Raw genomic sequence first — 12,597 nt, 5'->3', positions numbered from 1 at the left:
AAATTTCTTCTGGTAAAATTACTGTTCTAAGGACATTGTTGCTTTCTTCCCACAGGCCACAGGTATAAAATTGGGCGTTGCCATCATGAACTTCGTTGCTTTGTTCCCACAGGCCACAGGTATAAGATTGGGCGTTGCCATCATGAACTTCGCCAACATCGGCACAGGTCTCATCATTGCCTTCATCTATGGCTGGCAGCTCACTCTGCTTATCATTGGTTTCCTGCCACTGCTTATCCTCGGTGGTTTCCTCCAGATCCGTATTCTGGCTGGGGTTGCCGGTAGCAACAAGACTGCTTTGGAAGAGGCTGGAAAGGTTGGTTGAAAGTGATGACATTTTGATAAGCGATTAATGGTTTTTGAACAAGATAACAATGAAAATGTACTCTCCAGAAACACGAACAATAAAAATACGAATAAGAACCTGTTTCAACGTATGTTTGTTGGTTTTAAACAAAACTAGGAATTCAGCTTCAAAGTATAGTATCCTGACTGTTTCAATTTTGTCTGTTTAAGATTGGTCATTGCGCACAGGATGAGTGGGTCAATTTTTAGTGAAGTGTGGACGTACTGAGTCTGCATTGTCACTGAATTTCAGTTCTGGAAGCAATATTAACACATTCATCTTGTTTTTCATTGATTTAACATGTCTGGTGCAGACGGCAACAGAGGCTGTTGAGAACATCCGTACGGTGGTATCCCTGGGCCGAGAAGTCACCATGCACAAGCGCTTTATGATGCACCTCGAAGGACCGTACAATGCTGCTCTGAAAAAGGGACACATTGCAGCCTTTGCTTTTGGCTTCTCTCAAGGCTGCATCTACTTTGTGTATGCTGCAGCCTTCATGCTGGGTGCCTACCTCATTGAAGAGAACGAGATGGACTTTGAGGATGTGTTCTTGTGAGTATTTTTCAATTTGAGGATTTGTTCTTGTGAGTATTTTTCAGTTTGAGGATGTGTTCTTGTGAGTAATTTTCAGTTTGAGGATGTGTTCTTGTGAGTATTTTAGAATTTGAAGATGCATTCTTTTGAGTATTTTGCAGTTTGAGGATGTGTTCTTGTGAGTATTTTTGACTCACTTGAGCAATCAGGTAATTCTTTTTAATGAGCAGTGTGAGGACAGCTGGCTTTGGACGAAAAACTTAACAATGAGCTTTTCCTGGATGTTAATGAGGCGAGAGATTTGAAACTTTACACACCTCTAGGGTTTGAATGATCTCCAGACATGATACCTTTCTGGTTGACCTTTGTCAAATTTTAAGGTCAAGTTCAGGTCAAAATATGGAAAATTGTAAATTTCTTGAATGTTTTTGATGCAAGAGCTTTGAAAGTCTGGTTGACCCTAGTTAAAATGTCAGGGTGAGAGCGGGGTAATGAGCAGGTCAAAAATTGGAAAAAATATCATTGACCTTAACATTTTTGATGCAAAAAGCTTTGAAACTTGACATACGTACTCCCATAGTTTGATGACCTTCAAACATAACCCAAGACTGGTTGACCTGCCTCAGGTTTCAGTGTCACAGTGGGGTATTATCATTTTGTGAAATATTTGCTTTTGCTGCTCTCAGGAAGAAACCTTCTATTTTTGAGGATGAAAGTGACTTCATTTTTGTCTCTTTTTCAGGGTGTTTGGGGCGATCGTGTTCAGCGCTATGGCTCTTGGAAATGCCAGCGCTTTTGCTCCCGATGCGGGCAAGGCACAGATCTCGGCTCAACGCATCATAAAACTCATCGATGGTCAGCCGTCCATCGACAGCCAGTCATCAGAGGGGAAGAAGCTGCCGGTAAGTTGAGACTGCAGTCTTGCAAGAGTGCTCATTTTCTGATTTCCATTGTGGGGAAAAAGTTTGAAAAGTGGTTTCTGGTTTGACGGGGATTTGTTGTGCCCAATGCTGTCTTAAAACGAATATTGGATATTGAATGACAGATGGTGTATGGCAACATGGCGTCATGGGTTTAAGAATAATGTCTTTGGTGGGTAGATGCACAATTTAATGTATTATTTGAACCATGGTTGGTTCATCCATGCTTTCTTGTACAGTTCTCTAGCATCACAACAGTTTGAATGTTTATCTTACAGCCTGGCTTCATATAGGAGGCTACCTTCCTTGTTGTTGAAGAAATCAAAGAGTTCAGCACATAACATTCTCCAACAAGATGACATTTTTTACCTTATCTTGCAGCCTAACTTCACGTCAGAAGTGATCTTCAGAGACGTGGACTTCCACTACCCAACGCGCCCAGATGCCAAGGTTCTGCAGAAGCTGAATATCACCATCAGTCAAGGTCAGACGGTGGCCTTGGTTGGCTCCAGCGGCTGTGGCAAGAGTACCACTGTTCAGCTCATCGAGCGCTTCTATGATGCCTTGGATGGGGCAGTGGTTAGTGAAGGTTTTACAGTCATTGTGTTGAAAAGACAAGACAAGAATACAGGATGTTTTATTGCCCCACAAAACCAGGAATTTGCCTAACTGTTGCGATAACAAACACAAAACAAGACGGCTTGCATTCATTCTCACTGAAACAGAGACAATCTTAAACAAGAATTAAAGGTATCAAATTGAAATATATATGCAAAAACTTATCCTGTAAATCCTGAGAAGAAGTTCTACTATGGTACGCGCGATGTCAGGCCCCTCTAATGAGAAGAAACCTCCTAGAACAGGTCATAGTTGTTTTTGGTCCCTTTGTCTGGTAACTGAAACAAAATGTTGGTCTCATGAAAGACCACCGGGGCGGGGATGTAGCTCAGTCGGTAGCGCGCTGGATTTGTATCCAGTTGGCCGCTGTCAGCGTGAGTTCGTCCCCACTTTCGGCGAGAGATTTATTTCTCAGAGTCAACTTTGTGTGCAGACTCTCCTCGGTGTCCGAACACCCCCGTGTGTACATGCAAGCACAAGACCAAGTGCGCACGAAAAAGATCCTGTAATCCATGTCAGAGTTCGGTGGGTTATAGAAACACGAAAATACCCAGCATGCTTCCTCCGAAAACGGCGTATGGCTGCCTAAATGGCGGGGTAAAAAACGGTCATACACGTAAAATTCCACTCGTGCAAAAAAACACGAGTGTACATGGGAGTTTCAGCCCACGAACGCAGAAGACAGAAGAAGATGAAAGACCACCTGCAATGTGGGAACAATTTTGGTTGGTCACAAGGGTGTGGTATCATCGCTGGTATATCTACTGTGTTGTCTGTAACATCAGTGATTAAAACAACAATGCTTTGCATAACTCTCATGGTGAAATGTTTGTCATCCCTTTTCTCTCTCTCTCGTGCCATTTTTCAGACCTGGGAACCCATACGATTTTGCCGTATTTGGTACACATGATTGTCTAGAATACGATCAGTACGGTCAGTGGAAAAAAACACGTCGAGAAAAATTCCTAGAACAGTTTTCTTCACAAGCGCATCCTGAAGCCGATCCAGTATTTTGACACATGATTCCAGTTTTTGCCAGTAAACATTGAAAGAAGCATTTGTTTCAAATGTATTAGTAAATTTAATTAACAGTGTGATAGACGCATGTGAAGTATGTTTGAATCATGGATGTTTAAATGCTGAGTAGAGAACGCTCATTTTTCTGAAAATACACCAAGTGTGGTTGAGAATTACTCCCAAGTGCAAAACAGGGGTTCCCAGGTCTGCCTTTCTCTCTGTCTGTCTCTTTGTCCCTGTGCTTTTTCTAGCTTTGCTGATTAGATTGAAAGATAAACGGACAGACGGGAAAATGTTTTTGTTTCTGGTGTATGACAGTGTCAAGGAGCACACTTTTCTCGGCTCTTCAAGATTTTTCTAGACCATACAAATACTATGCATATTTTTGCACTGTCATAGGTTGGGATTAGCATAAATACTTTTGAAATGAATACAAATCATATGTATTTGAAAAATGAAAAATTGTTTACAAACTTTTTTCTTCTTCAGACGCTTGGTGGAGAAGACGTGAGGGAACTTAATGTACAGAACCTCAGGAAGCAGATTGGAATTGTATCACAGGAGCCTGTGCTGTTTGATCGAAGCCTTGCAGAAAACATCGCCTATGGCGACAACGAGCGTGTTGTCAGCATGGATGAAATTATCAGCGCCGCAAGAGCTGCTAACATCCATGAATTCATTGCTAATCTGCCTAATGTAAGCTATGACTATGTGTGATGCATGTTATTTTGTGTGTGCTGCTGTTTGTGAAACCCCCACACCGCCTCACAGGAGGTTTACAGAACGATGACATCTTTCACTAAAACAGCAATACTACCCTTATGGGACATACTCACAATAGCATTCAACAACATTAAATGACACTTACAGATCACTTGAATTGCTATTTAGCACGCGTAAACCACACACCGGTTCTCGTGGGTTATTCAACCCCCGAGCCATCGAGGCCCCGTGTGATCCCCTTTTCATACATGATCAGTTTAGTTGTTTGTGCTTTCAATCTGACTCTATATCTGCAAAAGCATGTTATTGTGCACCTCTGAATGTAAAATACAATTCCAGCTCAATGTGACTGATAGTGACACAAAACAGAGTGGCGGCATCTTCAAAGAAACTAAAATGGTTTGCGGGAAATTTGTCTGCTTTGGCAAGATGGTATGAACTATGATACAGCAGATTCTCATAGGACTAAACTTTTATAATTAATTCAGAATACTTTTGCGTTTTGTTGGTGTAATTGCTAAAACTTTTTTTGGGGTCATTTCAGGGCTATGAAACAACAGCTGGCGACAAGGGGACACAGTTGAGTGGAGGTCAGAAACAGCGAGTGGCCATTGCACGTGCACTGGTGCGAAACCCTCGTGTTCTACTGCTTGATGAAGCAACGTCTGCTCTTGACACAGAGAGTGAAAAGGTGAGTTTTTTTTTAAAACAGATTTTGTTCAAGCTATCACTGGAAGCTGAAGAGCTGTAGCTATGCTGCTCTATAGTCTATTAACAAGTTGGTGGGTGTGTAAACGTTCTGTTTTTCCAGTTTATTGATTTGAGGCTTTTGATTGACGGAAGCTGTTCACGCCCTCACACAGACAGACACGCACGCACGCACGCACGCACACACACACACATTGTATGCAGTTTAAGATTGCCAGCTGCATCTCTTCCTTTATGCGACATGTTCATGTACCATGAGCTAATGTTTATATGTGTGATTGTGTGAACTTCAGATAATGTTTATACTTGTGATTTTGTGAACTTCAGATAATGTTTATATTTGTGATTTTGCAAACTTCAGAGGATGTTTATACTTGTGATTGTGTGAACTTCAGATGACGTTTAAATCTGTGATTGTGTGAACTTCAGATGATGTTTATACTTGTGATTCTGTGAACTTCAGATGATGTTTAAAGCTGTGATTGTGTGAACTTCAGGTGGTGCAGGAGGCTCTTGACAAGGCCAGAGAAGGCCGCACCTGCATCGTCATCGCTCACCGCCTGTCGACCATCACCAACGCTGACAAAATCTGCGTCATCCGTCATGGTGTGGTCACGGAGGAGGGCAAACACAATGAACTCATGAGTCAGCAAGGGTTCTACTACAAATTGAACATGACACAAGCTAGACAAAAGTAATGTCCAAGCTATGGTGTGTTCCCTAAATTGTGAGTTTATATGGAGGCAAAAGAAGACAAAGAATGAAGCACCGGGCTAGCATGCTAGCATGTCGGAATTTCCCATGAGGTTTGAAGTTCTTATTGTGACTGTGAAGTGTAGTGTATGATTTGTACATGTATTGCAGTTTGTATGTATAAGAAGAAGATATGAATGTATGTGTGTGCGTTTCATGATCAAACAAATGTCCATTGCTTTAATTAGTTTTGTAAACATTGGGAAAATCTAAATATATTCACATGCCAAGCACGAGACAGAACATTTATGGCAAAACAATCATAAAGGATTCTTAAAAAATCCAAGTGTTTTGATTGTAATAAAAGCACAGACGGGTATAGTTCCTCAGGCTTAGATTTGTTGATTGTCCCACCCTTTTGATGCGATATTGTTTATTTCTCTTAGATGATCATTTTGATATTATGTACAGTGTAGATTAGAAGCTACTGGTTCGCTAAATATTTTAAGATTTATAGTCAAGAATTTTTTAACGCTTTTGCGTACTCGGTTACAATTTGTGTGTGTGTGTAAATTATTTTGCAAAGTAGAAACTCAGTTTTTACCAACGGGTGTTCAAGAAGATTGAAAGCATTTAAGATGTCAAGGTCTGGCCACACTTGCATTACGCACTCAGCTTTGCTTGCAATATGCCATATGATTCCCTTGAAGATTGGCAATCTTGTTCACTTTCCGTATTTTCGGGACTATAAGGCGGTATTTTCGGGACTATAAGGCGCTTTGTTATATAGGGCGCTTTGTTATATAGTGCGCAACCGCCACTTTTGAGGTAGAAGTGAGAAAAAAACATCACATTAGACGCTTCCGGTGAATTAGCCGCACATCAAAGGAAGAATACAGAGTGGAAATATTTTTGCTCTGGATGCGCGATGAGATCAAAGGCAGGTGCATTGTAATAGCTGGTTGGCCTTGAGACCAGCTGTCTGCCCCAGTTTACAGACACTGACCTTCTTACCCCGGGTCGGGTCAGTGACAGAGTTTAACCTATGGGACGGTCTCATTTGATGTCCGAGAGGAAACTCTCGTAGTAGAAACATACATTATCACAAGAGAGGGAGTGTTAGGTTTCTTTGTAAGGGGATGTGGGTACATGTTTACTCTTCTTTAGCCATACATTAAGCGATACCGGTCAATAGGGCGCAGGGGTCCAAGTTGAAGAAAAAAGTTGCGCCTTATAGTCAGGCATGGGAATTGAAAATTGTAAAAAAGGCTGAAAATTTGAAACTGAAGACGCGAAGCGTCAAGTTGACGGCGCAAAGCGCCTAGCCTTACTAAGGGGGTCCGGGGGCATAGCCCCCCGGAAAAAATTTTCTCCAAAGAATTCAGATGGTGCAATCTGGTGTCATCTGAGCTCCAAGTTTGCCATTAAATTCTGTTTTTAGAATCAAGAGTTTTTAGTACAAAAATGTACCAATTTTTGCTTTTTTGAAGAAAAAAAATATATACATGTATTATATGGTTTAAATTTGTTAAAAAATTGATCTGTTGAGACAAACAGGAAAATGTAACTTGTAACACAATCTGTGCAATCTGGTTTACTTTCAAACATAAAAGTTCAAGTAACTGAGGCGGGCGGTAGCAGTGCGTGAACAAAGTACGGAAAGTTTTCGCGGGCTTTTGCGCAAAGGCCAAAGTAACCGGTCCTTTTTTTGTGTGCCTCCCCCCTTTATTTTTTTGGCGGACACTTTTGCATTTTCGGCGGAACAAAAAAAAATTCGGCGGAAATCCGCCGTTCGGCGGACAATTCCCATGCCTGATAGTCCGAAAAGTATGGTAGGTAGAAGTCATGAGGCACTCTGGAACACATCATTCAAGTGGTTCTTCAAGAACAAGAACGCAAACATTGCATTATAGTTGTCTTACTAGAGAAATTTCATTTGAAGTGCAGAACCAAGTTGAGCTGCGTTACGGAAACATAAGCGTGTGGCTACAAGGTTAAGTCTATGAGAGAAAAATGTAAGGTGGTGCATAAGCTGTGAAACGTCAATTAAGGGCAAATGTTGTGGGATTTGTAGAGGGAGAAGTGAAGCTTATCTTTTTATTTACTTTAAATTTACCTTTATTGTTTATTTATTGTTACTCAAACACTTGCATATCCGATGATACAGTTCATGTATTCTGTGTGTGTAGTTTTCATTTACATATCAAAAGAGAATAACACAGTGTGGGGATGTATAAAAGATCTGATATTTTCGTTACCAGTTTTCTGACCATGACATATACCATGTGAATGATTTTTGCTTAGTGGTAGAATTGAATACATTTTTGTGAGTGTGATCAGGTGAAACTTTTGAACCCCTTGGTTCATCTTTATCACAAATCCTTGCAACTTATCATATGCATGGAATGTGGACAGTGATTTTGTACTGCAATCCTTTCAATCAATCAAACAAGTTGATCCTAATTATATTTTGTTATTAGAATTTGTATTCATTTGAATTTTCAAAATAAGTCAAAATTCTTGTTTTTGTAGATGATGCGTTGAAGAAAGGTTACTCTAGTATATTAGTATGAGAACAATGATTTTTTTTTGTTTAAAGCATTCCATGGACCAGCCATGTTAATTTGACATGTGTATTCAATTATTTTTTTATTTTTTTAATTGTCTTCTTTTTTAATTTAAGTAGATCATATGTAGCATGCATGCAGTATGATACCTGCACATGTGATTAAACCTCAATGACAACTTTTCTTTGTTGGTTGATTCAGCGTAGCAGATAAAATATCTTCACAATAGATTTGCTTTTGGAATATCAATTAACACAGATTTTTTGTGTCATTTGGGAAGCATTTGTTTTGTTCAACTTCCTGGTTTGTTTTGAATTGTTTTTTTAAGCTTTTCTTCATATCAATGCAGACAGTGAATTTTGTGGTTTGAATCAGGTAAAGGCTAATTGTGATACTGTACAATCATAACATTCTGCTTTCATATTTTTTTTTCTCAACAATTTTAGTTAATGTGTGAGGGAAAGACAATCCGTAATATGCATGATTGTTTGATTTGAACATCCTTTGAAGACAGTTTTATGTTCTTAAAAGAGAGTTGACTCATTTTGGGAAGATGGCTCGCTCATTCGCTTTTCATTTAGTGTATCAATTTCTTTCTCTTGTGCTTTTTTGTTCAATCAGAACAAGCGTTAGAAAAGGTTTCATCTTGACCATTCTTTTTTTACATGTGGTTTTCTGTGCCTCTTATGAATGTTGTTTTTGTCTCTTTTTAAATCCTTTTTCTGTCTCTGCTTGGTTTCCCGCAGTGGGGCACTGCGGTTATGAAATTAAAGGCCCCTCCTGTTTTTGGAACCGCAGGAGCTTTCTAGTTTGCTGTTAGGTAGATTTTTGGTTCCTCTTTCCTGTCATGCTCTCTTTTTCTTCATGAATTCTTTTCTTTTTTCTGCCTTCTTGCTCATTCACCTGTATTTTTTCCAAAAATCTCTTCTCTTGCCGCTTGTCTCGCGATTCATGTATAGTTTAATCTGTTAGTGTTCTGATGTAAGTCCAGCAGTAGATAGGTTAAGCCTATTTTAACATACTGGAAACTGGTAATCTTCCAGTAGGTATTAATTTAGTTTTACTAAAGCCTGCTGGGACACAAGTAATGGGTTAGTGCATTTGTAAACAGGAATCGCTTGACAAGTGGCCCCCTTCATCTCCCCCTTCCTCGTCCTGATATGGCTCTGCGTAGTCGGCTGGACGTTAAGCAACAAATAAACAAACAAACAAACAAACAAACCAGTTTGTAGAATTTGCCTTTTGGCTTGGTTTTAAGACGCAGGAGATGTTATTTTTGCTAAAGAATCCAGACAGTGAAACAGTGACATGTACCAACAAAACACTGGATGCTCAATGTGTGGTGGTGTTGTTGCTTCAACTGAACTGTCCACAAAACTTTCTAATCCAATATTTTCTGACCTGCAAATGCAGTAGAGCTGTGAGGAAATAGCCCCAGACAGTGAAACCTTGTCCTGTGAAGCGTCTTCATGACGGAGGAGCTTAGGCTTTGTCAAAAAGAGAAATGAGGACTGGAATGTGTTTGTCATCAGAGGAAAATTCCTGACAGATTGCATTGTATATGAAAATATGCAGCAGTAGTCATTGAGAAGTCTATGTGAGCTCAAATTTGATCACCTTTAATTTGTATGCCTTTCAACAACTTTGCTGCCTTTTTTTTCATATCATGACTATTGTATTCTTCTTGTCGTTCGCTATGTATTGAGTGGCATGCAATTTCACAGAGAAAAAAAGAGACGTACTTATGGATCTTTTGTCCTCACTGGCTGATTTCAAATGCCATTTGTAGATCTTATGTGTTTACCATGTCATGAATGCTCACCCTTTTTACTGCGTTAGTAAAAGATAATTATGTTTTGAGTAAAGTTTATTAGTTTACGGGTTAAACACATTTTCACATACTTTCCTATTTACCCGATGCTCCCCAGCATGTCGTAAGAGGCGACTAACGGATTCTGTTTCTCCTTTTAACTTTACATTTTTTGTCAAGCAGTATGTAAGAAATGTTAAGTCCTTTGTACTGGAAACTTGCATTCTCCCAGTAAGGTAATATATTGTACTACGTTGCAAGCCCCAGGAGCAAATTTTTGATTAGTGCTTTTGTGAACAAGAAACAATTGACAAGTGGCTCTATCCCCTCTCCCCCCTTTCCCCGTCGCGATATAACCTTCGTAGTTGAAAACGACGTTAAACACCAAATAAAGAAAGAACATACTTTCCTCAGCAGGCTTTTACTGTTTCGTCAGTTTTGCTAGAATCTGGTTTATTGTTAATTTATTTTAATACAGTGACATGCAAAGAAAGTTTAGACTTGTATCTGGTTGCCAGGCCGGTTTCTATATTTTTTTTAACTTATAGCCTTTCTGAACATTATTTTGCTAAATTAATCGAAACAAAAGTCGAAAGTCGCAGAGAGTTTTCAAATAACTTATCTCTGCATCCAGATTGGGACGGCTGTATTCTTTGCAAGAGATTGTGAGATTAGTATTGGTTTCTCTTGATTTCTATTGTTGTTTGCTGACAAACGTCTGGTGTTTCTCCACTCCCCCCACTTCCTTATACAAGTTCTCAATTATATCCAGCCAGGTTTTCCCAATAAATGTACATGTATGCATTGCTCTGTTTTATTATGAACTCTTCATGTCCTTGTTGGTATGTGATCCCTGCAATGGTGAAAATGTCATTCTTCTTCTTCTTCTGCGTTCGTGGGCTGAAACTCTCACGTACACTCGTGTTTTTTGCACGAGTGAAATTTTACGTGTATGACTGTTTTTTACCCCGCCATTTAGGCAGCCATACGCCGTTTTCGGAGGAAGCATGCTGGGTATTTTCGTGTTTCTATAACCCACCGAACTCTGACATGGATTACAGGATCTTTTTCGTGCGCACTTGGTCTTGTGCTTGCGTGTACACACGGGGGTGTTCGGACACCAAGGAGAGTCTGCACACAAAGTTGACTCTGAGAAATAAATCTCTCGCCGAATGTGGGGACGAGCTCACGCTGAGAGCGGCCAACTGGATACAAATCCAGCGCGCTACCGACTGAGCAACATCCCCGCCCAAAATGTCATTCTTATAACCAAAGAGTTACAGTCAGCCATTCATTTGATTCCCGGTCACATTCAACCTCATCCCCCCCCCCCCCCCCCCACCTTACCCCCACCTAAAAACAAACAACAAATCCCCTCAAAAAACGCAACAGAAACACTTCTTCTTCTTCTTCGTCGTTCACTAGAGTTGTCTCCATCATTTTGTGATTTGCGTGATGCAGCGCTTTTTGGCACCCAGGGGGTCCCGCATCTCCGACTTCGGCCTTGGACGTTGGTCAGGGGTCCCTCCCCTAGACCAATTGCCTTCCTGGGCTGTTGAGCTTGGTCTGCCCGTGGTTCTATTTCGGAGTTTTCCTTCTCCTAGACTGGTTACCTGCCAGGGTTGACGAGTCCAGTCTAACCGTAGCAGAAACACTGTGTACAGCATTTAAAAAAGTACAAAAAAGCAAACAACCAGGCCTTATATTGTTACAGGTGGACGTGTATCCAACAGTGTTATTTGTAATTGTACTGTTGATGTTTTTGACAGATGTGTGAACATTTAAAAAAAATGGTATATGAATGTAAATCTTGTGCATATTTATGAACGTTTTGTAGGTATGAACAAAGATTCTTTTAAGTATGTACATGTATCACCAATTGTTGTACTGAAATATATGTTAACTTTCTGTAAGTGTCAGTGTCTGCAGTATGTTTTGCTTGTTGTGTGTCAGAGAGAGAGAGAGATGAAGACAAGAGAGTGTGAGTGTTTGTGTGTGTGTGTGTAACCAGCCAGGTTACATGTGTTAATTTAGCCCTCATTTCTAAAATAAGCCCTTAAATATTTACAGCCATAAGGAAATAAGCCCTTAAAAAAAATATGCCCTTATTATTCTGCTCATCGCTACTGCGCATCCGGACATTCGAAAGCGATCAAGATGTTACACTGATATAAATGAAACAGTCATTTCATGTAAACAATGCTTACCTTGAGCGCGCATACACCTCATCGGAAACCCCAATTCTCTCGCAATTTTCAAATTCAGCACAAATTCTTCTCAAAAGTTCATCACGATCACTGAACCCATTCGCCATGTTTGTTATGAGATCTCTGCGCATGTGCAGCGCAGCTGACTTCTATTCAGCTTAATCATGATTGGTCAAAAAGCCCTTATTTTTTTATGCCCTTATTTTTTTATGCCCTTATTTTTTATGCCCTTAATATTATCAAGGCCTTACAGAAATAAGGCCTTATTTCTTGTAAGGACTTATTTTTAAATAAGGGCTTATTTTTTTATGCCCATATTTTGTTAAAGGCTTAAAGATTTAAGGCCTTAATCATGGAAAATAAGGCCTTATTTTAGAAATATGGGCATATTTTCAAAAATATGGGCATATTTTCAAAAATAAGGCCTTATTTTTTAAGGCCTTATTTTTTT

The 12,597-nt window shown here is 39.9% G+C and overlaps 1 protein-coding gene across 4 annotated transcripts in view; it reads left to right on the top strand.

Moving 5' to 3' along the window:
- The window catches only part of LOC138982226 (ATP-dependent translocase ABCB1-like), a 110,792-nt gene extending 98,945 nt beyond the window's left edge, over window positions 1-11,847 (top strand). For all 4 annotated transcript variants that reach the window (XM_070355458.1, XM_070355460.1, XM_070355459.1 and 1 more), the window contains 7 exons: window positions 113-316; window positions 660-901; window positions 1,626-1,785; window positions 2,185-2,382; window positions 3,928-4,134; window positions 4,706-4,852; window positions 5,367-11,847. In XM_070355458.1, the coding sequence (XP_070211559.1) occupies window positions 113-316; window positions 660-901; window positions 1,626-1,785; window positions 2,185-2,382; window positions 3,928-4,134; window positions 4,706-4,852; window positions 5,367-5,567 (1,359 nt within the window). In that variant the 3' untranslated portion in view covers window positions 5,568-11,847. The remainder of the gene's footprint in view (window positions 1-112; window positions 317-659; window positions 902-1,625; window positions 1,786-2,184; window positions 2,383-3,927; window positions 4,135-4,705; window positions 4,853-5,366) is intronic.
- The last annotated feature ends 750 nt before the right edge of the window (window positions 11,848-12,597 follow it).

Source organism: Littorina saxatilis, linkage group LG12, assembly GCF_037325665.1.
Source record: "Littorina saxatilis isolate snail1 linkage group LG12, US_GU_Lsax_2.0, whole genome shotgun sequence".
NCBI lineage: Eukaryota > Metazoa > Mollusca > Gastropoda > Littorinimorpha > Littorinidae > Littorina > Littorina saxatilis.
Note: the sequence above shows the minus strand (reverse complement) of the source record. Positions and strands in the feature narration are given on the sequence as shown.